Here is a 24,666-nt window from a genome sequence, read left to right as displayed (position 1 = left end):
AATAAGAATGTATTTGTTTTCTATACCCACTTGTAAGGACTTCCTGAGCAGAATTTTGATAGTTGTTTGTTGTGATTGGAGGTGAAAAGATCTACATGAGGTGTACCCACACCTCAAGCAAATCATGGAAGACTCCCTGATTCAATTTCCATTTCTGAAGATCTGTCCCGATACTGTTTGGCTTGTTTGCCACAATACTTTGCTCTGATGGAATGTAAGAGGTGTTTAGTCCATCTTTTTCTCACAAAGACAGTGCATTTTTACCCCAATAGATACATCCACCTAAGGAAAGTCTAAGGCATCTACAGTTATTTACTATGCTGCAGCTGGAATGGAAAATGGGAGGCCTGGATTCAGATATAACTGGTCTCTCCAGGAAAGCAGTTCCCTTTTTGCAAATCCCAAAACTGGAATTTGAAAAGTCAGGAGATACTGATGTTGGATCCAAAACAATTTTCAGTATCACTGAATTTTTCTCAAGTGGAGTGTGGTGATTGGAATTGTGAAAATCATGAATGCCTTGAATCCTACTATCTTAAGAAATTTCCAAGCTGAAGTCCAGGACTGAGTGGAAAAATATAGCAATAGATCTATACTGAGATCTTTTTCTTCCTGTGGAAGAAAAGCTCTTTGAACTGAAGTATCTAGGAGACACCCAAGGAATACAAGTATGGGAAGAAGTCAAACAAGACTTTCAAATGTTTTCCTGAAACCCTCTCTGTGAAGGAGATCTCTTACCCAAGTGAGAGGTTCCTGACACTTTAAAATACTCTGCAAATGTAATGAAGTAGTTTACATAAGGAAAATGTGAATACCTTGTAGCCTCTGCAAGTGGATAAAACTAGAGCTGGACATTTTTTGAACACCCTTGGAGCAGTGGATACAGAAAACTTTATAAAAAAAAGTTGGAAATCTCAGGCAAAAGGGCTATGCATCTTTTAAATCCAGAGTTACCAAAAAAAAAAAAGAAAAAAAGAATGCGAGAATAAGAGCTAACATGTCGTGCAGGGATAGCGATTTGAACTTTGAGACTTTCACAAAAAAAGTAAAAAAGGAAATATTTAGGACTGGTCTCCATGTAGCTTTTCCCTTTGGTACCACAAATATTCCTGAATAAAAACCTTTCTCTATCATAGAAAGAGGAACAGATTTTATGACAGAATCAGCAAATGCTATACGACAGGAGGCAAAAAAAGAGGTTTGGTTTGGTGGATGAGGGGGATCTGCAGATTGGAAAGGAGGGACTGACACTGCTACACTGCTATCTGTACCCCTAATGAAGTACTCTCTGAAAACCTGTTTGTCTGAGACTGTCTGTTGCCAAAGTCAGAAATGGAGAGGAGATTTTGGGGAAGATTTAACGGTTTACCGGGAGGAGGTAGGAGGTTACAGTTTGCAGATAGTCATTCAGACTTGTTGGACTGTCCTGATTTCTGGAAAGCTTCCCTTTTCTTCTTTAGAGCCTTCTGCTTGGCAGAATTCTGCTGGATCTGCTAATATTGTTTTTTATAAAAGAACCTGAGGAAAATGAAAAACCTTTAACAGTTTTGGAGAGGAAAGGGTGAACATCTGAGTCATTCCTTGAATAACTTTTCCTCTCAAATCACACTTTTTTCAGAACCTCAGCAGCAGGTGGTCCAAAAGCAATCTCCTTATCCAAAAGAGGAATTCAAAATTTCAGCTTTTACATCTTTGGGTAAATGTTGAGAACACAGGCATGCAAGCCTTATCATAGCAGTTTTAGTAGCAGCTGTTTTGCATAAGATATTATCTGAGTCATATGCACACATGAAATAATGTTCACTTCAGACACAGAAGGAATACGTATTTTAAGAGAAGATTTGTACTCAGAAGAGTGAAAAGTGGCTATAATGATCCTCATATTCTCAAATGAAGAAAGCAAAACTTTTATATATAAACTTGACAGTTAATGATTCTAAAAATAAGTGTGTCGGATGTATATACTTTTATAGGTCCATAGGTAAGTAGTAATCTAGCTGCCCTAGAGAGCCATTTTCCCTTTTTGTGCTCAAATTAACCAATCTCATTTGGTTAGAGACTGGACTTACCCAACCCATGGTCGATAATTATATATTAAGTAGACCATACTACAGATAATTTGATGGGACCCATGCAATGGACAAAACATTTATGAGCTGCCTCTGTCCATTGGTAATGCAGGGGGCACTCCTGGGTTAAATTTTCTGTTTCCCTTCCACATAGCCAAACAGTTTCCAAGTATAGACAGGGATAAACCTTATTTTATTTGGATGGGGAATCTGTTCCAAAGCACACGAGATGTACCTGTCCCTCGAAACTGTTCTGTTGATATTGCAAAAGAGGTTTAGATCCCTAGACAGAGTATTTTTGATACCATCTGACTTGCTGACGTGCAGTAAATCCATCAATACTGGGTTGGAGGATGCATTGTATGCCAGACACAGGTCACCATGTAGCAGTCTGTGGGTTACAGAGTATAATGACAGGGCTCTGAATCTATCCACACAGGATATGCTGTTTAGGTATTTTATCCCTTTAGTAAGGTATCTCTGTGGGCATTCCAGTTGTTGCATGTTTCTGGACTGATGCATGCCACAGGGGGCACTATATTCAATAAATGACCTTACGAGGGCTGGGTAAAGGGGGGCAATGACATCCCTAGATCTAGACACAATGCCTTTGTTTATCAGCTGTGCAATACAGAAGGACTTTCTTACAACAATGAACACATGTTGGTCAAGTTAGGTCACTGTCCAGATAAGTTCCCACATCCTAAACTGGGTCAACGCTTAAGAGGCATAATGTTAATGTTGTAGGTCCCTAGGATATATGACTTCCCAAAGGAAACAATAATGCATTTTTTGGCATTTAGTTTCAGTCCATGGTTTTGGTACAAGTTATTTATTTGGGACAAACCTTCCTACAGGATGGCTAAGTCACTTGGGGATTCAATGACTGCTCCTAACTTGTAGTCATCTGTAAAGTAAGACAGATTCCTTTGGTGTTGGCTTTTACTTCAGAAAAGTAGATGCCAAACTGGAGAGGTTCTAGCACAGAACCCCGAAGGACTCCACTGGTGACTAATATTTTTGTGGAGGTAACCACTCCAACTTTGATTTCCTGCATCCTTATCTGTGAGACAGTTGACAATCCAGTGGGTGACAGAAGGGTTTACTCTCAGTTTATTTAGCTTTTATACTATGCCTGATTAGGGAATTGTGTCAAAAGCTTTGGTCAGGTCGAGGTAAGGAATGTGTACCACTTTGCCTTTCTCCGTTGTTTTGGTAACCCTTTCAAAGAAATCCACCAGGATTAGTAAGCACAACCTGCCCTTGACAAATTCAAACTAAGGTGGGTCCAGTGTTTAGAGGTCCCCTATGTCCAACTGATTAGTTTCACGATATGTCTATCCATGGCTTTGCATACAAGTGTGGCCAGATGGGTCTGTAATTGCCTGGATCTGTGGAAGATCCTCTCTTATGCAGACTGTAGTTCTTCTCCATTTGCTTTGGTACAAAACCTATATGGAGGCTGAAATTGAACAGTGTTGTTATGGGTGTGTCTAAATTGTGTTTTATACTATTTAAGATGCATCCAGGGATGTTGCCAAGACCCACTGATGTACTTTTAGCTTTTGACAGCATTTCTTCCCAAATCTATTAAAGGCTTTCCCATCCTTATCAGAGAGGAGGGATTAACGTTTACCAAATATTTAGCTACTGCAGCATTTGCCAAAGAAATCACAGCAGGATCAGATCTGGGATTAGAAAATAAAAATGTGTAAGTCATGGAAAACTTTATACAATCTATCTTCCTTCTTAGAGTCTGAGGGCAGATTGTCCTCCAAAACTGGAACAACAGGAGGAACAGGAGTGGGTTGGGAAAATCCCACTTGTAATTAATCATACCATTTCTTCAAAGCTATTGGAATGGTATTATGCTCCCAATAAAACAATTGGTTCATCCTAGACAGTTTTAGAAGAAGAAAATTCTTCTGAGGGACAATAAGAAGAAATACCTTCCTCTAAAATCAGAATTAGTTTACAGATAACAAAAAACAAAAGTTGTCCCGTCATAATCATTTTCTTGTTCATCACTCAGGGAAACCTCAAAGAAAAAAAAGAATTAAATTTTCCTTTTACCAGTTTAAAAAAAATGAGAGGCGTCAGCAGCATGAGCTAAGCCCGATAAATAATCCCTATCTAAAGTAATGGAGACAGGGGGCAAAGATAAATTTAACTTTTTGCTTCTTCCACAGAAGCAGACAGATTCCTGTCAGGGACATCACTCCAGGGAACAGGCATCCCAATCTAGCTAGGCAGAGAAGCATTCCCCGCGTCTTCCTCTGAAATCAACAAGACTTGTTGACACATGCTCACTAAGGACACTCAACAGCCACAGATAACGTGTCTGACCCCGACTGGGGAAAAAAGTTGGCAAACGAATGGTCTGGTTAAGAGCCACACTGGATACCCACTTTAGGCATGAATGATGGATTGGTCCTGAGAGATACCCTGTCCGCATGAAAAATGATGAAAGGCTCCACTGCCATAAGAGCCTGTAATTTGGAAATCCTTCTAGCTGAAGTGATTGCTAAAAGGAAAGCTGTTTTCCAGGAGAGAAATTTTAAGTCTGCAGTAGCAGCTGGCTCGAAAGGAGGGAGAGTGAGTTTTTCCAATACAAAATTGAGGTCCCAGGCAGGGGCTGGAGCTCTCCTGGGTGGTCTTAAGTTTTTGGCCCCTCTGAGACACTGCTTTAGCAGAGGATGAGAGAAGTGGGGAGGTTCTGTGCTGTAATGAGCTGAAATGGATGAGGCATGTTTTTATGGAAGAGAAGGACAGGCCCTTGTGAAGCATCTCAGTTAAGTATTGTAAAATCTGAGGAATATTGGGCCTTGCTGTGCTTTTCCCTTGAGATTGATTCCAGGCACAGAATCTTTTCCATTTGTCAGCATATGATTTTCTAGTACTAAGCCTTCTTGCCTCCAAAATGACATCCATCACAGGTTTGTTGAGGGATGCTAAGGGTGAATTTAGGTGATTAGCCATGCTGCAAGATTCAAAGTTTGGAGCGGAGTGTGCAGAATTTGGTAGAACTTTGGAGAGCAGAGGTACAGGGGGGAAAAGCATAGACTGATAGTTTTTTCCAGCTGAAGGATAGAGCATACATTTTCCAGGCTTTTTTGTGATGAGTTCTTGTGCAGATATAATGACTGCAACAGTGAAACACGAAGAACATCAAGCATCCCAATATAGTTAGGCAGAGAAGCATTCCCCGCTTCTTCCTCTGAAATCAACAAGACTTGTTGACACATGCTCACTAAGGACACTCCAACAGCCACAGATAACGTGTCTGACCCCCCAGTACATGGTGGCTGAAGGGACTACATGAGAGGAAGTCGAACAAGAAAAAGAGTGGTCTGAAATGGTCACTGTAGTTTCTCCCATTTGCAGTTAAGGCAAATTCATTGCCTCCTGAAGGAGCAAAGGCTGCTGGGAATTTTCTTCTTTTGTGGACAAAAAGACAATTATTGAAGAACCAGTAAGCTATTAGATGGTAAAGCTGAAAATTAAATTCACAACACTTACCCCAATCCCTAATCATGATTTAATAAAAGTTTTTTTTTCACAAAACCTAATAAAACATTACTTTAAACCCGTTTTACATAAATGTGAAAGCCGACTAAAAAGTCATGTGACAGTCCTAGAAAAATAAATTCCCTAGCATAAAATCAACAATTTCTCTGAAAAAGCAAAGGTTTTAGTCATAATATAAACTGTAGAACTTTTTTTTTTCCAAAGGTGAGTTATCTGACCTGCAATGGAGAAATTCTATCTGAATATTCATCCTCGAAAGCCCACAAAAGTAGCACTCTTTGGCAGCAGGAAAGCTCTGAAGGGCTTGAGAGATCACTGACTTTCTACAGTTTTGCTCCAGCTGTCAATGGTCTTGGTATGTGGAAGGTGCCCTTACGCTACAGAAGCTAGCCATCTATTGCATTCTATGCAGGATATAAACCATATAGCTAAGTGTAATGCAGCAGTGATTAAATTAAGAATATCAACTCAATCTTTATTTAATGTGAAAAGTGGAAAGCAATGTGTGTGTTGGGGGATAAGATTAGTAAGTTACCCCACAACGGTGTGTCATAATGGAAAGGAAATTACTATACATGGCATACCCAAATATCTTAAAATTTGAGACTTTTCTCATTATTGGTAAGAAATACATTCTAAAGTTTTCTTATGAAACGTCCATACAGGTTTTAATAAATTATAACAAAGATCTGGTTAGGACTACATTACTAGGATTATACTAGTATGCATTCATGACTAATAAATCATAATATTCTAGAAAAAGATGCAAAGAATTATGTGAGAAAATTGCAGTTACATATTAAATTGCTTCACCCTGACAAATTATAAGTCTTGAAGGACGGCACAATGATGAAATATGGGCAAAACATCCAGATGCAAAATGTGCAACATTCGGCATTATGCCTGCTTCATTTTTACCACAGACTGAAGAATGCAAATTGAACAGATTGTTTGTGACATTAATTTTGGCTGTTGAAAGTCAATTCATACAAGTCACATAAGCACTAATTTTTTGCTTTGTTTTTTTGAACAGAGACCTGAGTATGGAAAATTAATATAAGCACTGCACAGCACTTTTACAAGAATGATGAGTGTATCCTTCCATCAGTCAAGACCTTTTGATAAGAAAATCATAGCTTTAGATTCTTCTACATTCATGCAGAGGCCAGGGCTGTGTATGCACAACTGCAGAAAAGCAAAGCTATTCAGCAGATTTACTGCCTTGTGTAGGAGAAAAAGGATCACAAAACAGTCAAGCCACCTGCATTCAAAACCACTCTGGCATCACCAGTGTCCTGATTACATCATCAGCATAGACTGGACCAAGTACGGTCAACTATTCTGTCTTCACTGCCTAGGTTTGTGTATCATACAGAGTTGTCACAATGTTGCTTTGTACACATTACTTCTCAGCTTCTTCGCCACTCTTCTGTCACGCATTACCTCTGGCACTTTGTGCCATTCAGCTGCAGCATATGTGATTCTAGCTCTGACCTCCTCATTCAGATCCCTACTCCACAACCACCAGTCCCAGACACCTGAAGCTGTTAAGCTGTTCACCGACTTTCCTTTCCATCTCAATTTCCACTTCTTCTGACTTGTGAATGAATGAAGTGAATGAAGTGAATGAAGACAGCATAAATCTTCAGGCTCCAGATCCAGCCGTTTGGACTTAAAAGGTAGTGGAACTGATGTTGTGATTTCATGAATAGCTGCAACCGCAATGGAAAATACTAGTCTATGAGTACACTGTACTTTACAAAAGGAAGGTAGCCTCTCAACCAATCTAAGCTACAGTTAAGAAATTTCCTGGGAACTTCTAAACAGACCTTAGCAAAGATTTGCTCCTAAGGAGAACAGAAATAAGAAGCGTCAACCATAGTTCCTGATGGTCTAGTATTCTGTCATCTCAGTTTAATTTATATAAGTCTTTTGGGTTTCTAATACCATGATGGGAACGGGCTCCATTCCAAAGTCAGAGTATAATTAAAGTTCATGAAATTTGCAGTTTCAAACTTTGATGTTAGCAAAAAGTACTCTTCGCAGTACCTGCAATGTTCCCAGAACTGACTCCTGCAATTCATATGGGGTCACATGTACTGGCAGCACATCTACGTACGAATGTAGATTCTTTTTTAGTAGACTCATTACTCCTATTTTTGGAACTGTGTGGGTATCTTTCTTCCACATTGCTCTCACTAATACCTGCAAATCCTGATCTTTTATGACTTTGTGTCTCTGTACTTAGAATGCTGTAATCACTAGGTGCAGCAATTTCAATGACCGATGCTACTTTTGCCTGTTTTCTCATGGACTACTATAACTGGTTTTCTTGCATCTATTTTTTGAACTATTGATAATGAATGAACGAACAGAAAACCCTTTATTAAGAATTCATTATTGCAAGCTAAAAGTAATCATCCTTCTTTTGTTATTAACAATATTCCCAAGTCTCAGCTTAATCGAGTTAAACAAATTTGCTTAGAGCAAAATGATTTAGATAAACAAATACAAGACCTTACACAAAGATTTACTGTTAAGAGGTTATAATTGTTCATCTATTTTGTGAGCAAATGAACATGTTCAATGTGTTAAACAAATTTACTAATGTATAAAACTTACAAGGAAACTAGGGACAAATGTTTACGTTTGTCACAACACATGGTAATAATTTGAAATAATTTAGACAGGTTATTAATAAATATTGGACTATTTTGTTGGCTGATCAGGATATAGCTGCTACTGTGCCTTCTAACTGTCATTTTAGTTATAAAATAGGTTTCACTATACGGCAGGTTATAAAGCGATTCTCCAGTTTAGAATATCATATGAGTAACAAATTACTTTGGAGTACAGAAAAGTTGTTTTCCTTGTGACCATTGTTCTGTTTTTTTAGCTTTCATACAAAATAAATAGAAGTTATGTCCTTACCATAACGTTCCATGTGGAGTGTTCATCTCGCCTTTGTTCTTACATATGGGTTCGGAGCCGATCCTCGGCTCCGTGCCGGCCTCTTGCAAGCTCTGCATCGAGAAGAAGCTCGAGACAATCTAATACCCACAATCCCCCTCTGCCTTTACCTCAGATCTAGTTTGCAAGCAAACCAATCTCTAGAGAGAGCACATTCATGCTTACATCACATATGCACAGAATAGGAGTCTATACATAACTATATATATATATATATATATAAGAACAAATAGACATATATATATACATGCCAACTATGTACACAACATCTGCAAAGCAGAAGCAGAATGCTCCCGGCCAGGCATCAAAAGAACGTTCTTCTTAAGGGCGGGAGGGTGGGAATGTAAGAACAAAGGCGAGATGAACACTCCACATGGAACGTTATGGTAAGGACATAACTTCTATATGTGATAGTGTTCAATCTCGCTTGTTCTTACACATGGGTAGCGTCCCTAGCTCCTTGTTCCTGAGGAACTCACGGAAGGACGTTCTTGAGCACAGTGGAACCAAAGGTTGCTCTGTCCCTAGAAGCCTTGTCTACCTTATAATGAGAAATGAATGTATGTGGCTTAGACCAAGTAGCAGCTGCACAAATAGCGTCTAGTGGTAGGCGGGCTGCATGAGCCAGAGATGTAGACACTGACCTTGTGGAATGTCCTTTGGGTTTGTGTAAGAGAGTTAGATTTGAGGAATCATAGACATAGATTATACAATCCGTTAGCCACTTAGAAAGAGTTCTTTTGGTAACCGCTAGTCCTTTCCTGCTATCAGCAAAGGCCACAAAAAGTTGATCAGTTTTTCTGTGATCTTTTGTTCTATCCAAGTAAAATCTTAGTTGTCTGTGAACATCTAATTTGTGCAACATATACTCCATTTTGTTGGAGTGATTTTTGAAGAAAGTGGGTAATTCAATTGACTGATTAATATTGTTAATAGAACACACTTTAGGGAGGAAGGATGAATTAGTTCAAGAGAAACTCTGTCAGAGTGAAAGATCAAATAAGGGTGCTTGATGGAGAGAGCCTGAAGTTCAGATACCGCCTAGCGGAAGTAATGGCTACCAAAAGAGAGTCTTCCAGGACAAACATTTTAATGGGCAAGAAGAGGCAGGTTCAAAGGGGGGCAACATTAATTTAGATAACAACAAGTTTAGACTCCAAGGTGACGTAGGAGATCTGACTGGTGGTCTAATATGAAAACCCCCTTTTAAAAAGGCTTTACAAAGTCTGTGGGCCATAACAGGAGCCCCACATTCTTCCACATGGAAATTTGAAATGGCAGCCAATTGAACTCTTAGTGTAGCAGGAGAAGCACCCTGATGGAATAAGTCCGTTAAAAACTCTAATATTTTATTCAAAGGAGCTATAAAAGGATCCACTTGCTGTGTATTCGCCCACAATACAAATCGCTTCCATTTACTAGAATATGTTTTAGTAGTGGAAGCTTTATGAGAAGCCACCAATATATCCCGAACTGCTGGCGAAAGAAGATCAGACCTGGCTAAGTTGGGAATTGGAGCAACCAAGCTGCTAGATGGAGGGACCGGAGCGTGGGATGGGGAGCCCCTGACGAGTGAGTCAATAGATCTGGCTCTGGGTCCAGAATCCAGGGTCCCCGAATGCAGTGTGCCTTCAGGAAGGGAAACCAAATTTGACGAGGCCAGAATGGGGCAATGAGGATTATTGTCCTGTGAAGGTTTCTGGCTTTCTGGAGAAACTTTGATATCAGGGGAAATGGAGGAAATGCGTACAGGAGTCCCGGGGGCCAATCGTGAATCAGTGCGTCCCTGGGGACTTCCCCTGGAGGGGGTAATAGGGCAAAGTAACTCCTGCATTTGGCATTCATTGGAGACGCAAACAGATCACAGGAAGGCTGGCCCCACGTGCGAAAAATCCTTTTCGCCACTGACTGTTTTAGGGACCACTCGTGCGGTAACAGAATTGCTCTGCTCAGCCTGTCGGCTATGACGTTGGATGACCCCGGGATGTGCTTTGCTATTAGAAAGCGACCCGTGGACTCCGCCCACTGCCAGATTCTCATGGCCTCTCTGCATAGCTGATAGGACTTGGTTCCCCCTTGCTTGTTTATGTACCACACTACCGACATGTTGTCCGTCTGAACTGCAATAGTTCCTAGAGGAAGAAGGGGAGCAAAGTGTTGCAACGCTAGAAACACTGCCCTCAACTCTAGAACATTGATGTGCAGATTGTACTCCAAATTGGTCCATTCGCCTTGGACTGTCTGTCCCTGAAAGATGCCCCCCCACCCTATTAGGGAAGCGTCCGTGGTCACCGTAACTGTAGGCGTGGGTAGCACAAATGGTCTCCCCTTGGAAAGGTTGCACATTTGAAGCCACCAGTTTAGATGTGTCTTGCATGTTTTCGTTATAAGAATCTCGTGTGTTAGAGGTAGTTGTTGAAACGACCATTGTGCAAACAGTAGCCATTGAAGGACTCTCATGTGCAGCCTTCCCAAGGGTATTGCGATATGGGAGGCTGACATGAGTCCCAAAACCTTCAGTACCAGTTTTGCTGGAGATTTCCTTGACAAAAGTAGAAGACGTATGTGAGTCTGAAGTGATAGTATCCTTTCTGGGGGAAGTCTTAGAATTAACTGACGTGTGTTTAATTCAGCTCCTATGAACAAAATATTTTGTGATGGCTGAAGCAAGGATTTTCCGAAGTTTACGGAAATCCCTAGGTGAACACACAGTTGAAGAGTAAAGTCTCTGGCCTGTAATAGTTGACGCTGGGTGGTGGCAGAAAGGAGCCAGTCGTCCAGATACGGAAACACCTGGAATCCTTGGCGTCTCAAGTGAGACGCTACCACTGCCATGCATTTGGTGAAGACCCTGGGGGCTGAGGTCAGACCAAAGGGCAGGGCTCGAAATTGAAAGTGACTGGCCTCCAGCCGGAAGCGCAAATGATCTCTGGATGCCCTGGCCATTTTGATGTGGTAGTATGCATCTTCTAGATCTATTGAGCACATCCAGTTGTCCTTCTGTAAGAATGGAAGGATCGATTGAAGCGTGACCATTCGGAACTTTTCTTTCCTGACGAAGGTATTGAGGTAGCTTAGGTCCAGGATGGGCCTCCAGTCCCCTGTTTTCTTTGGAACTAAAAGAACCTTGAGTAAGTCCCGAAGCCTTGCTGGTCCGCTGGGACTGGTTGGATGACTCTTTTTACTAGCAGCTTTGAAATTTCTATAGCTGCTGGCTCTCGCAGATGGGGCGGTACATCTGGGAGTCTTTTCTTTGGAATGGGATGGGATAGAAAGGGTATGTTGTAACCTCTGGTAACCACGCTTTTTACCCACTTGTCTGTAGTTACATTTTGCCAGGCCTGAGGGTATAAAGCTAAGCGACCCCTGACTGCCTCCAGAGCAGGACAGCCGGGCCTCCTCTCAGGAGTGCTGGAAAGGTTTACCAGGGAGTGTATCCCTGTCACCTTGATGTTGCGGACCCCCTCTGCCGACTGGGCGGCGTCTTCCACCTATGCCCCCTCCTCTGCCTCTAGAGGGGGCATCTCCCTGTGTGCCTGGGAAAGATCCTTGGGGTTTTCGAAACCACATTTTTCCACCACGTTGCCCTTTGGGGTACGGTCTGGTTGGGGTGGAAAAACGGACTCAGACAGCAGACAGAGTCTTTCCCTCCTGTTCACACGGGGTAAGGGTCTCCTTTACTTTGGGGCCAAAGAGAGTGGCACCGTCAAATGGGGCGTTAGTAAAGGAAGACTTGAAGGCTTCCAAAAGGAACATAAGCGCATCCAGGATTGTCTGCGAAGAGCAATCGCTGAAGCTGCTGCCCTACTCGAACCTTCGGCTGCGTAGGAAATCAGCCTCATGGACGAGTTCACAATGGATGTAAGGGTATTAAGTTGCGCTGTCACTTTGTCTGAGACAGCCGCATCTGTAGTACCCTGGAGGGTATCTCCCAACTCTTTGACTAGATCCCTCTGTAGACATGTAAAATGGGTCAAATAATTCAGGGATCGCATGGAAAAAGCCGCTGAACTAAAAATGCGCTTCCCGTACCTATCCATCGTCCTAGAATCTTTATTAGGGGGATGGACAGATGAGGAAGATTCTGACATCTCCTTTTTCGTGGCCGCTGCCACCACCATAGCGTCCACTGGAACTCCTTTTGTTAAGTAGGTCTTGTCCTGAGGTGCCGTGATGTATTTATTGGGTTTCCTTGGGACTGGTTCCACTGTGTCAGGAGCCTCCCACGCCTTTCGAGCAATTAGTTCCATTAATTCATCGAAGGGCAGAGTGACCCAGGAGGAGGAAGGGCGAGCACCAAATGCCTTCAGCAAAACTGACTCATCCTCAGAAGGGGGAAGGGACTGCCAGTCACCTCTCTGTTTCAGGATCTCCAATATGTCTGAAAAAGAGACATCTTCTGAAGGTGACTTAGGGGACCCTTCTGACTCATCTAAGTCAGTATCAGATGTCAAGGATTCTTGTGGAGAATCCAAGTGTCTCCTCTTACACAATCTTATCCTAGGGACTTCTTCATGGGGAGCATCCGAAGAAGCCTCCGAGGAAGAGGGGGCACCCTCCAGGGGTGGCTGAGACACTGGTGCCCGACGCTTGGATGTGGCCGTGGGTGCGGAGGAGGATAACGGCCCTTTATGGGGAGGAGAGGTTGCTTCCACTGATGTGGTTGTCTGGGTAGACAACACCTTCCTCATTAGGTCGAACGCCCGGTCCCGATCGAAGAATCTCCCGGTTCAAGAAATGGGAAGAATCCCGAAACAGGCACCGAAGGCATCGACCGAGGACGGAGCCGAATCGATCCGTGCTAAGGCCCGAGGGGAAGAGTCAGAACCAAACGCCGGTTCGACTCGCCCCGGAACCAAGGACAGATCGTCGGCTCCGAGACTCCGGTATCGGGTCCAACGGAGTCGAGGTGAGAGGAACAGACCGAGAAAAAGACGGTTCTGGACCCGAGGGCTCCACAATCAGAAGATCAGCCTCTTCCGGCTCCAAAGACTGAACAGGTCTCGGAGGAGGAATGGATGGAGACACTGGGAGGCCTTCAAGTTTCGACACCAACTGGGTGGAAACCGAAATAAGTTTGGACAGGGCCGAATGCTCCAATAACTTCTGCACCACACGATCCACATCGATATCGGAGAGTTTGGAAGAAGAACGGGTCGAAGGAACCGAAGACGGAGCCGACCTCAATAAGGTAAAGGAGGGAGCTCCATCACCGGTTCCAAGACTCGAGGCTCAGGAACCGATACCAGTTGAACACTCGGCCCAAGTCTGTGGAACCGGTGATCTAACTTTTGCTGAAGAGCTCGGAGCCGATGACTTGGGCTCCGACGTCTTCGATTCCTTAGAGGATTTCGATGCCTGGTCAGAAGCATCCAGAGCCTCCTGAAAAGAAGGTTTTAATAAACCTCTGTCCATAAGTTTCCTGCGCCTATCTGTCATGACCCTCCCACTAAAAGAGTGACAGATAGAACAGTCCTCTTGCAAGTGGAGAGGGCCAAGGCAGTAGACGCAGGAACTATGGTTGTCAGTCACTGACATTTTCTGGCCACAATGACAACGCTTAAATCCTGATTTTACCTTATCAGACATTTTACAAGAAAAAGACAAGTCCAGTATTATAGTCAAATCCGAAAAAAAAGTGTCAAATCCGATTTAAATGTCAAATCCGTTTAAATTTAAGAAGGGTTGGTAGGCCCCGAAAAACTCTAACCGATTAATAAGATTAACGGTACCGAGAATTTAACCCACTCAACACACAATCACTCAGTATATCAAGTTATATCAAATAGAACAAAAATATCCAATAAAATATAACAAATTTAGTTATATCTTAACTTTAGATGCTCGAGCTAGCTCCCAGCGATGCGAACGCAGCAGTGGCAAACTAGATCTGAGGTAAAGGCAGAGGGGGATTGTGGGTATTAGATTGTCTCGAGCTTCTTCTCGATGCAGAGCTTGCAAGAGGCCGGCACGGAGCCGAGGATCGGCTCCGAACCCATGTGTAAGAACAAACGGCGAGATTGAACACTATCACATGGAATTTTCATCCTCTAATATCAGTTCTGTTTTCTTTACACATCATTTGATCACTTGTGACACAGATATGTATATGTCCAGCTTTTTATGTTTGTCAAACACCTAGAACTTTTAGTTTGCGAATTAGAGAGCATCTGAGTGACATCTAATTTTATAAAGTTAATAATGCATTACTTAAACATACAAAAGTACATCCAACAGCTTCTTACAGGTTGGCAGACAAGGATAAATTGGTTTACAATACACCTAATAAATCAGGTTGGCATGATATTTTAACAAAGGTTTTTGGATGATTAAGCTGGGTTCTTTATTTCATCCAAGATTGAATGAATACTGCTAAAATAAGGAATAAAGAGTTATGTAGTTACCATAACTTAGCATCTGCGTTATCATATGTCACTATTCATCACTTCTGGGTCGTAGGATGCATCATTGGTTCCGAGTCGGCAACTTTTCAGATAGATCTTGGGCTCGAGTTCCTCCCACTCCCATAATCTTTTTGCCCTCTAACCCCTCAGATCAAGTTTGCCCTAGAGCTAGAAGACAGACAGAGTAGACCTGAACTACCAGATGGGACAACTCCGCCTCATCTAGATCCAACAGGATGGGGGAAGGAGGGATGGATAATGATGAATGGTGACAAAGGATAACACAGATGCTAAGTTATGTTAAGTACACAACTCTTTATCTGATGTTATCCAAGTCACTATTGCTCACTTCTAGGTCACAGTCTCCAGCTACCACACAATCCTGGGTGGCCTCATGGAAGGACATGCCAAAGAACTGTGGAGCCAAAGGAAACGCTTTTCCTGGAAACTAGGTTGACCTTGTAATAAGTAATGAAGGTGTGAGGAGTAGACCAGGTGGCTGCAGCACAAATCTCATCTAAGGTATGTTAGGTTAAATAGGCAGCTAACATAGCCACAGATCTAGTGGAATGAGTTTTGACAGGTCCTGGCAAGGGTAATCCCTTAGAAGTGTAAACAGTAACAATACATTGGGATATCCAATGAGAAATTGTAATCCTGGACACCGCCCGATCTAGTCTGTTAACACAGTAGGCCACAAACAGTTGGTCAGATTTACGAAAGCTCTTTGTTCTGACTAAACAGAACCACAACTGCCTATGTCTATCAAGCGTGAGCAGCATGTGCTCTCCTTTGTTGGAATAGTTAGGAAAGAAAACTGGCAATTTGTTTCAGAGGCTGCCTTGGGCATGAAGGAGAGATTAGTCCTGAGAGCTAATTTCTCTCTATGAAAAATCATATATGGAGGCTTAATGGACAGAGCCTGCAATTTAGAGACTCGTCTAGCTGTTGTTATAGCCACCAAAAAGGCAGTCTTCCAAGACAAAAGCTTAATGCCGCAGGTTGCAGCAGGCTTGAAAGGACTCTGTGGAAGAGACTGTGGCACAAAGGAGAGGTCTCAAGGAGGAGAGCAATCTTTGATAGGAGGCTGAAGCAGGAAGACACCTTTCAAAAAGGTAGGCTTCGTCACCTACATGAAAATTAGAGATGGCCACCAGCTGCAGCTTAACAGTGGAAAAACTGGCTCCAGCCTGAAAAAGAGAAGACAAGAATAATAAGATGTCTGGAATGGAAGCCAAAAAGGGAACCAGATTCCACTGACTGGCCCAGACAGAAAACCTTTTCTGTTTACTACCACAGACCTTCCTGGTGGAAGCCTTTTGAGAGGTCAGAATGACATTTTTAACGGGAGTAGTGTACCCCAGGGATCGGTCTTGGGGCCTTTGTTGTTTGGGATATACTTTTCTGAGGTGCAGGCCAAAACCAGTGGCCTATGGCTGACCAAGTTTGCAGATGACTGCAAGCTGGGCGCTGTCATCAGTTCCTTCTAGTGATGTGGACATCCTCCAAGAGGGTCTCGCCCAAACATATGAATGGTGCTAGAAACATGGCCTCAAACTGAATGCCAAAAATGCATCACCATCCCCTATGGAGAGAGTGATGTTCCCACAAATTATCACATTAATAACAAGGTCCTAAGCACACAATCAGTTGTGAGGGACTTGAGCACCTAGGCTGATAGCAAACCGACTTTTGGCCACCATATTCCCTCCGGTGTACGGAAAGCTTTCTACACGGCCCACCTCATTAGTACAGGTATCTCATCCAGGGACAAGGTGGTTATAACATCCTTGTATTCTTCTCTTATAGGATCCATTACTGAGTACAATGCCCCTTTTGGCATATACCTTACAAATCACATGCAGCAGCTGCAGAGACCACAGACGTTCCTCACTAGGAAAATCCAGGGCCTCAAACATCTACCCTACACAGAAAGGCTAAAGGTTCTGTCCCTCTCCTCAGTCTCCTACAGACTTCTCAGAGGTGACCTCTGTCTGGAATACAAAGCAATCTCAGACCCTCTGCTTTGATGGGACTGTTGCATATCCGCAAGTCAAACTCCACTCGAGTAACCCAAACGCGTGACCTCAACTTGGTCTGTGACATCAATAGGACTTGTTGGTGGGACAGATTTGTGTCCCAGAGATTCCCCCTTCTGTGGAACAGACTCCCCCCTCCACGTCAAGCAGAGTACCTCATTAACCCTTTTTAAGCACAACCTGGATAACTGGATGGGAATCAGTAAATACACCCCTGGGATTCCACCTGTGTCCCTGCTGGACAGGGGCATTGGGTGCTGACTTGTCGGAACAAGGGCTAAATTCTTGGCTAGGCTTTTACGGGCCTCAGGGCCAACAGCTTAGTAACCTTCTATGATCCCATCATCCTATGAGAAGCAAGCCTGGGCTAGTTTAGAATTACAGTAAGTGGACGAAGCACGTGGTCAGACAGGGTCTGAAGGTTTGGGATCAGAAGGCAAGAGGGATGAGATATCAGATCTGGAAGGGGATCCAGTACCCAAGGGGGTACTTCAGATGAGACCTGAGGAGGGGAACCACACCTGCCGAGGCCAGAAGGGGGCAATGAGGATCAATGGAGCCTTGAGGCGTCAAGCTTTCTGGAGCACCCTGGAAATGAGAGGTATAGGGGGTAAGCGTAAAAAAGACCCGGGGCCAATCATGAACCACAGCATCCCTAGGGGACTCCTCGGCTGAGGGGATCAGGGCGAAGTACTCACTGCAATTTGTGACTGACAGGGGAAACAAACAGATCACAGCTCAGTTGACCCCAGCAAAGGAAGATCTCTCTCGCCACTGAGGGATTCAGGGATCACTCATGGGTACTCAATATAGCTGGTCTAAGCCTGTCTGCCAGAACGTTGCTCTCTCTGGGAATGTGCACTGCAAGGAGAAAGCTCCTAGAGGACATAGCGCATTCCCACACTCTAATGGCCTTGCGACAACACAGAGAAGAAAATGTGATGCACCATACAACCGCCATGTTGTCCATGCACACTGCAATGGTACCCTGAGGAAGGTAGTCCTGAAATGCTTGCAACGTGAGAAGAACTTCCCCCATCTTTTGTAAGTTTATGTGCAGATTGGTCTTTACTTGGCAATGCCCACCCCAGCAGGGAAGCGTCCGTGGTCACCATGGCCCAGGGAGGAGGAGGAGGAGAAAAGGGTCTGCCCACAAGGAGATCGGGAGAATGAATCCACCAAAGAAGATGACGCCTGCACACCATTGGACTGCTACAGTTTACTGTAACACCCTTATATAAAATCTGGCTAATGGCACCAGATAGACTGCTGCTGCCATGGACTCCAAGGCCCTGAAAATGAAGCAGACCTGAGGATGAGACAGGTCTAGGAGACACTGAACATGGGATCTGATTAGTTGTACATGCCTGGGGGATAACGCTGCAATCTCTGACACAGTGTCTAAGTGGATACTGATACTGATAAACTCCAAGTTCTGGGTCGGAATCAGATTTGACTTGGGTAGATTCACAGAAATTCCTAGTTGGTCAAACAGGCAAAGATGGCACCGAGTGGCCGTGGCCAGATGACAGTTCGTGACAGCTGTGAGGAGCCAATCGTCGAGGTAAGGAAACACCTGGAATCCCTGTAGTCTCAGGAGAGCTGCGACCACTGACATGCACTTCGTGAACACCCAAGGGGCTGTGCTGAGACCAAAGGGCAGGGTACTGGACTGGCCCCTACGTGAAAACGGAGATGTCTCCGGGAGCACGTCTACTTTTATATGATAGTACGCATCCTGAAGATCTACAGAGCACATCCACTCTTCCTTGTTCAGAAGGGGCATGATGGACTGTACAGTGACCATCTGGAACTTCGACTTCTTAATGGAAAGAAGTAACTCACTCAAGTCCAGCATTGGACGTAGGTCCCCTATTTTCTCTGGTACCAAAAAGAAGCAAGAGTAAGTTCCAAATCTTCATTGTCCTGGTGGGACCTTTTGGATAGCTTTCATCTGAAGACGCTTGAGCACTTCTTGTTGAGCTAACTCCACCTGATGGGGTTGTGTATTGGGGAGAATTTTCCTGCTTGGTGGGGTGGGTGGGAAAAAGGAATAAAATAACCCTGCTAATGCTTAGCACCCACCAATCTCTTGTGATGTCTGCCCAGGCCAAAGACAAACGGCCTCTGACTGCCTCCAAGAAAGGACAGCTGGGCAACGCATCAGGAGCACTGGAATGGCTTCTCAGAGAAGGGTTCCCTGGAGCCCTGATTCTGTGGACCACCTCTGCCTCTCAAGTGGCATCTACCATTGAACCCTCTTCTCCAACCTCTAGAAGAGGGTTCATCCTGAGCCTCTTGAAGGGAAGACTGCAACTTCCTGAACCAAAATTTCTTACTCGCTCGTTGCGTCTTAGAAAAGAACTTCTGAGGAGTAGAAAACTTGATTCCCACAGACGACAAGGTTATCCCTTCTTGCTCACTGTGGGTCAGTGTGCCTTTGACGGACCAAAGAGTGTTGGTCCACTGAAGGGGGCATTGGTGAAGGAAGCTTTAAAAGACTCCACAAACCCACATTAAGTGCAGCCAGATGAAAGCAGTATACCGATGCCTGTGCCAGCCGCTCGACAGGTGCCTTCTGCAGCATTGGAAATCAGCCTCGTCAAGGAATTAGCAAGGAACACAAGAGTGGATAGCTTGGAAGTCACTTTAAGTCCTTGCATCAACTCGGAAAGGGAAGTGGTGAGCTCCTTAACCAAATCCCTTTGGAGGCAGGTGAAATGTGCCAAGTAATTAAGCGCCCGCAGACAGAATGTAGCTTAAGCAAAAACTCACTTTCCATGTTTGTCAATCGCCCGGGATTCACGACTGGGAGCATGGACAGACATACTCTGCTCCACCAACTCCTTTTTAGTGGTAGCAGCTACCACTATATCGACTGGCACCCCTTTGAACTAAAACTGTCTGAGGGAGGACTTAAAAATCTGTCTGCTTGTTTGGACACTGGCTCTACAGTATCAGGCCAAAGGTCTGGATGATGCCTCCTCCCTGTTCCTGGCGGAGAAGCCCACCTGAGAAGAGGGAGCAGAGCATGCCACCATCTCAAGACCCCTGGATAATACCGGCCCCCAAGTTGTGGAGAGCCGAAGCTGTGAGGGGCAGAGACCAGTGCGAATAAACTGGACTGGAACATTCCCCCCAGGACTCCGGAGGGGCTGCTCAGGTCCAGGACCCAGTCTGCTCCAAGGGAGGAAGAGCAGAGCCGGTCAGAGACTTGGATGAGGTAGACAAAATGGGCTTTGAAAATCCCCACCAACTCCTCACTATGCCCCTGGTCCTGGTAGTCTGAAACCGCCTGGGTCGGACGAGGAAAGAGAAGTGTAGGAGCAGGGGAAGGAGCCCTGGCCAGATGGGCAGGGGATGAAAGAAGACCTACCTCTATTTGAGCCTTGAGGAAGGACCTCATCATCCTGTCCATGTTGGATGGAAGCAAGCTGCTGGAGGACCTAGAAATGGCAGATGATCTAGCTGGGGACACGTGCCTAGACCCCAAAGACCTCCTAAACCTATCTGAGAAACAGCCCCTGCGCCCAGGAGCAGTGAAATACTGCTCTGAGCCAGTAACAAAGGAGAGTCCATGATCAAAATGGTGGGATCCAACATGGGTCCCAGATCCATCCACTTCTGATCTGAGGTTGCCTGAGGATCCAAGCGTTTAAAACTCTAACGCCACAGATGCGAGGAGGATGGATCTGTAGCAGGCTTAGTTAAGGTCTGGTCTGAAGGTCATGATCCGTAGGCCTTGGATCCGGGCGTAGACTTCTGAGACCTGGAATCCAAAGGCCTCAAGCTGGAGGCCTTGGATCTGGGAGTAGATTTGTGGGATCTCAGATCCGAGAGTGCCAAGGATGGAGTTGGATCCAAGGAGCTAGGATCCGACAGCTTAGACTTCTTAATGGAAGAGGACCCTGAAATGGAAGGAGAATTCCTTCTTGTGGTCAGAGGGACTCAGCTTGGTCAGAGACTGGACCAACGGTCCATCCAAGCCATGCCTTTTAATAATTTATTGGGACACTCGACCAAAGCCCTGGGGTTGAATGTGGCATAAATGCTGCATTCAACCTATAAGTGGTTGGCACCCAAACAATAGAGGCACTCCTCATGTGAGTCGGAAATGGGCATTTTTGGACCACACAAGGAGCACCTCTTAAACCCTGTTGGTTTATCAGACATAATGGGTTTAACAGATCAAACACCAAATCCAATACAGAACTGAAGCTGTAAACCACAGAAAAAAGCCACAGACAAAAAACAGTGAAAATGAGCAACAGTCCCAAAAACAACTATTATACACAAGAAAGGAACTAAGACTAAGGGGTTTGAAAAACAGAAAAATGGCATCAAAAGGCAAGCCAAAGAAGAAATATAACTTGCAAGGGAGGGGGAGGCTAGAGGTACAAAAAAACTACCAACTAATTGAGCAAAATACCAAAAAGTTAGATTTAAAGTTAGAAAAACAAGCAAAATGTTGAAAAATCACTTACCCCACAAGGAGGACTCAAGCCAGTAGGGACTGCTTCAGTAGTGGTGAGCAGCAAATGAGATCGGAGGGGTTAGAGAGCAGCAACGGATTACAGGAGTGGAAGGAACTCAGGCGTAGGATCTGTCTGATAAGTTGCCGTCTCAGATCTGATGTCGGATGCTACGACCCAGAAGTGAGGAACAGTTACATGGTGGGAGATGACATAATGGTTAAGGTGTTTACCTTACAGACACAAGGTGCAGGGTTTGATTCTCACATGAGGTAATTGGCTAGGCTTAAAATGGCCCACAAGGGCACTTAGCCTAGTACTAATCTATGAACCTATGAACATCAGAAACTATTTTTTGTTGATGCTTTGGTGCCTTTAGATCACAGATGTATAATTATGTCATTTCCTGATGTTTGTCAGCACAGAAGACATGATGTGCTGAAACTTGTTAACAAACTTTCATCTTTAGAACTTGTATAATAAAGTTAATTTGAATCTCTGTTTTTTTTTGTTTTGTTTTACTTGGGGTCTTGATGGTGCTTTTCGTGGTTTTTAAATTCTGCATTACTCACACCCAGTTATGGACTACTGGTAAAACTTAGATGTATACTAGTCCTATGTAAGTAGGTGATGCAACTAGATTATTTTTATGAACAGCAATCATATGTCTATTCTTTTTTAGCATTAAGTGAATATATATAAACAACTGTGATGTCTTTCAATATGATCAATTTAAACATAAAAACAGACGTACTCTCAATAATATCATGGGTGCCATCCCATAACAAAAATGACTGTCCACAAAACACTTAAACTATAAAACTTTACCATAAAAGAATAGTTACTAGCAAAAACATGACATCATGTTTTCAAAATGAAACTGCATTAATTGCACATCTATTAGCTTTTCAGTATGTCTCAGCCTGGAAAAGAAATATATTATTTTCTAATACAAGTAATAACAGTACACATTACACAAATAATATTAATGTACTCATCACCAAACTCTGAAAATCTACATACGTAAGATCCTAGTTATACGAGTTTTTCTTTAGCTGTTTTTTCTGTCCACTTTGTGTATCAATCTGTGAGTTCATGGATGGTTGTTCAGAATGCTGACTCTCACAGGACATCTGTTAAGCAACTCAAATATTATTCCAGTACACAAATAGTTAAAAAATAAGTACACTAATCAGATGTATAATGCATACTGCTGCATGTAACAGGCAACACCTTAAAGGCACTCTCACCTTATACTGTTTAGAGTGCTTTTTCTTTCATGTTCTTCTCGCCTTGCACGGAGTTGCTCTTCTGCAATGGCCATTTCCTCCTCCATAGCTGATATCTCTTCCTTTGCACGACGACGATTTTCCTGCATGTACAAAAATGTAGTTAAATAAAAGCAAATCTGTGTCAAACACTCACTATATTCATTTCAGGTTTTCTGGTAATCATAACCTGTTGGTAATGCACATGTAAAGGACATTCAACAAGCCCCATTTTCTGTAGCAACAGGCAGCCCCTCTATGTAATGCTTACAGGTCCTGAGCACCACAGGCAAAAGGCTGTTCATTTCATAACTTAATGGTGAAAAACCTTTCAAGTTTTGGAACCACAATCCTAAAGAATCAGCTACATTGAAACTATTTGGTATCACAGAAAAAAGTATGCAAACTCCACCCTCCATTTAAGTCAAAATCTGTTATCTTCTTCAGTATCTGGTGGTATCAAGTAGAGTAGCTGCATGAATTGGTATTTACCATCAAAATAAGACCGAGCACTGTAATAGTAAATCATAACAAATGGGGTTCTTTCCACCTTAGAAGTCTTCATTCCCAGCTATAAATTTCATCTTCTTTACCAAAGTCCCTGTGAAGACCTGCACAAGCCTCATGCCGGCATTTAATTGAACTTGCATTGTTGCATGGAACTCCTATTCAAAGTTAGCATTAGTATGAGTTCACTGTAGTTCTTAAGAGTCCCGTGTGATCTTTAATTTAAATGTAGTTGGTCACTATCCTTTAAATTATTTACTTTATTTTATTTTACATTTGATTACTGGGAACGTCCGACTGGACACGAGTTCTTTTTCAGCGGAAGCTCGGGGAGAACTGCTCCACATTTAGTAAACATCACATTGAATTATAGGATGATGATACATTGCAGGACACAATTTATACATGTTCACTAAATACATAACATATACAAGTACAGAAATTGCATTATGATACAAGAATGAGAAAACATATAGAACATATCTAATATTTAGTATATCAGGTAGATATAGAGCAATACAATATGTAAAATGTCAGAGATACAAACAGTAAGAATCAAAAACAATAAGAATTTTACAAATCCTGTTATTTACATCAGCTAGAGTTGTGTTGGTTAAACTATGGAGATGATGAGAGAGGTAGGAGAGAATAGAAAGCAGATAATTTGCTAGTTATTAAGTTTGCGGAGGAGCAGCAGAAAAAGGTGAGGATAGCCTAAGAGGATCAAGGTATGGGCTAGCCAGGATTGTTGCATGAACAGAGCCATCCATCTGCCAGGTGAGCTTTCAGTGTTTATTTGAATTGTATTATGGAGGATATAGTTGTTAAGTTTGTGGGTAGTGCACTCCATATTTTAGCTATAGGATTTGAAAAGCGGGATTCACCAGCAATATTATTTGCTTTAGTAATGTCTACGAGGAATTTATTACTGGAATGGAGAGTCCTATAGCTGGTGTAAGGACGAAGTAGCCCCTGCAGTGCAGGGGTGTCATCAGGGTGATAAAGAATTTTGTGGGCTAGAGCAAGTTGGTTGTAGAGGATGAGTTGGGGAGTTCTAGCCATCTGAGTTGCTTTAAGGCTATAGAATGATGTAACCTATGTGGAGACTCTGTGGCAAACCTAGCAATTTTGCTGTAACAGGACTCAAGTTTTGCTATGTCAGTTTTTCTTAGATTAATGAGCAGTGGTAATGCATAGAGAAGTGTTGAGGATGAGGTGAGTAAGTGCGATTGTGGCCTAAGTGTTTTTTGTGAGAAACTGTTTATTTCTGTATAGAAGGCCCAGTTTTTTTTATGCACCTTCTTTATGGTGTTAAGAGATGTGGATGTCAAATTTCATATTATAGTCAATCTCAACCCCTAGTAGTTTAGTGCGAGTAACAGGAGGGATGACTGTATTATTCTTGGATG

The 24,666-nt window shown here is 43.2% G+C and overlaps 1 protein-coding gene across 1 annotated transcript in view; it reads right to left on the bottom strand.

The window, feature by feature from the left end:
- Positions 1-24,666, bottom strand: part of DHX38 (DEAH-box helicase 38) — a gene marked incomplete in the record, with an annotated part of 1,902,786 nt that overhangs the window by 3,101 nt on the left and 1,875,019 nt on the right. Inside the window, 1 exon segment of the mRNA XM_044081902.1 lies at positions 22,733-22,854. Coding sequence (XP_043937837.1) covers positions 22,733-22,854 — 122 coding nt within the window.

Source organism: Protopterus annectens, chromosome 8.part1, assembly GCF_019279795.1.
Source record: "Protopterus annectens isolate FY-2018-M chromosome 8.part1, PAN1.0, whole genome shotgun sequence".
Taxonomy (NCBI): domain Eukaryota; kingdom Metazoa; phylum Chordata; order Ceratodontiformes; family Protopteridae; genus Protopterus; species Protopterus annectens.
Note: the sequence above shows the minus strand (reverse complement) of the source record. Positions and strands in the feature narration are given on the sequence as shown.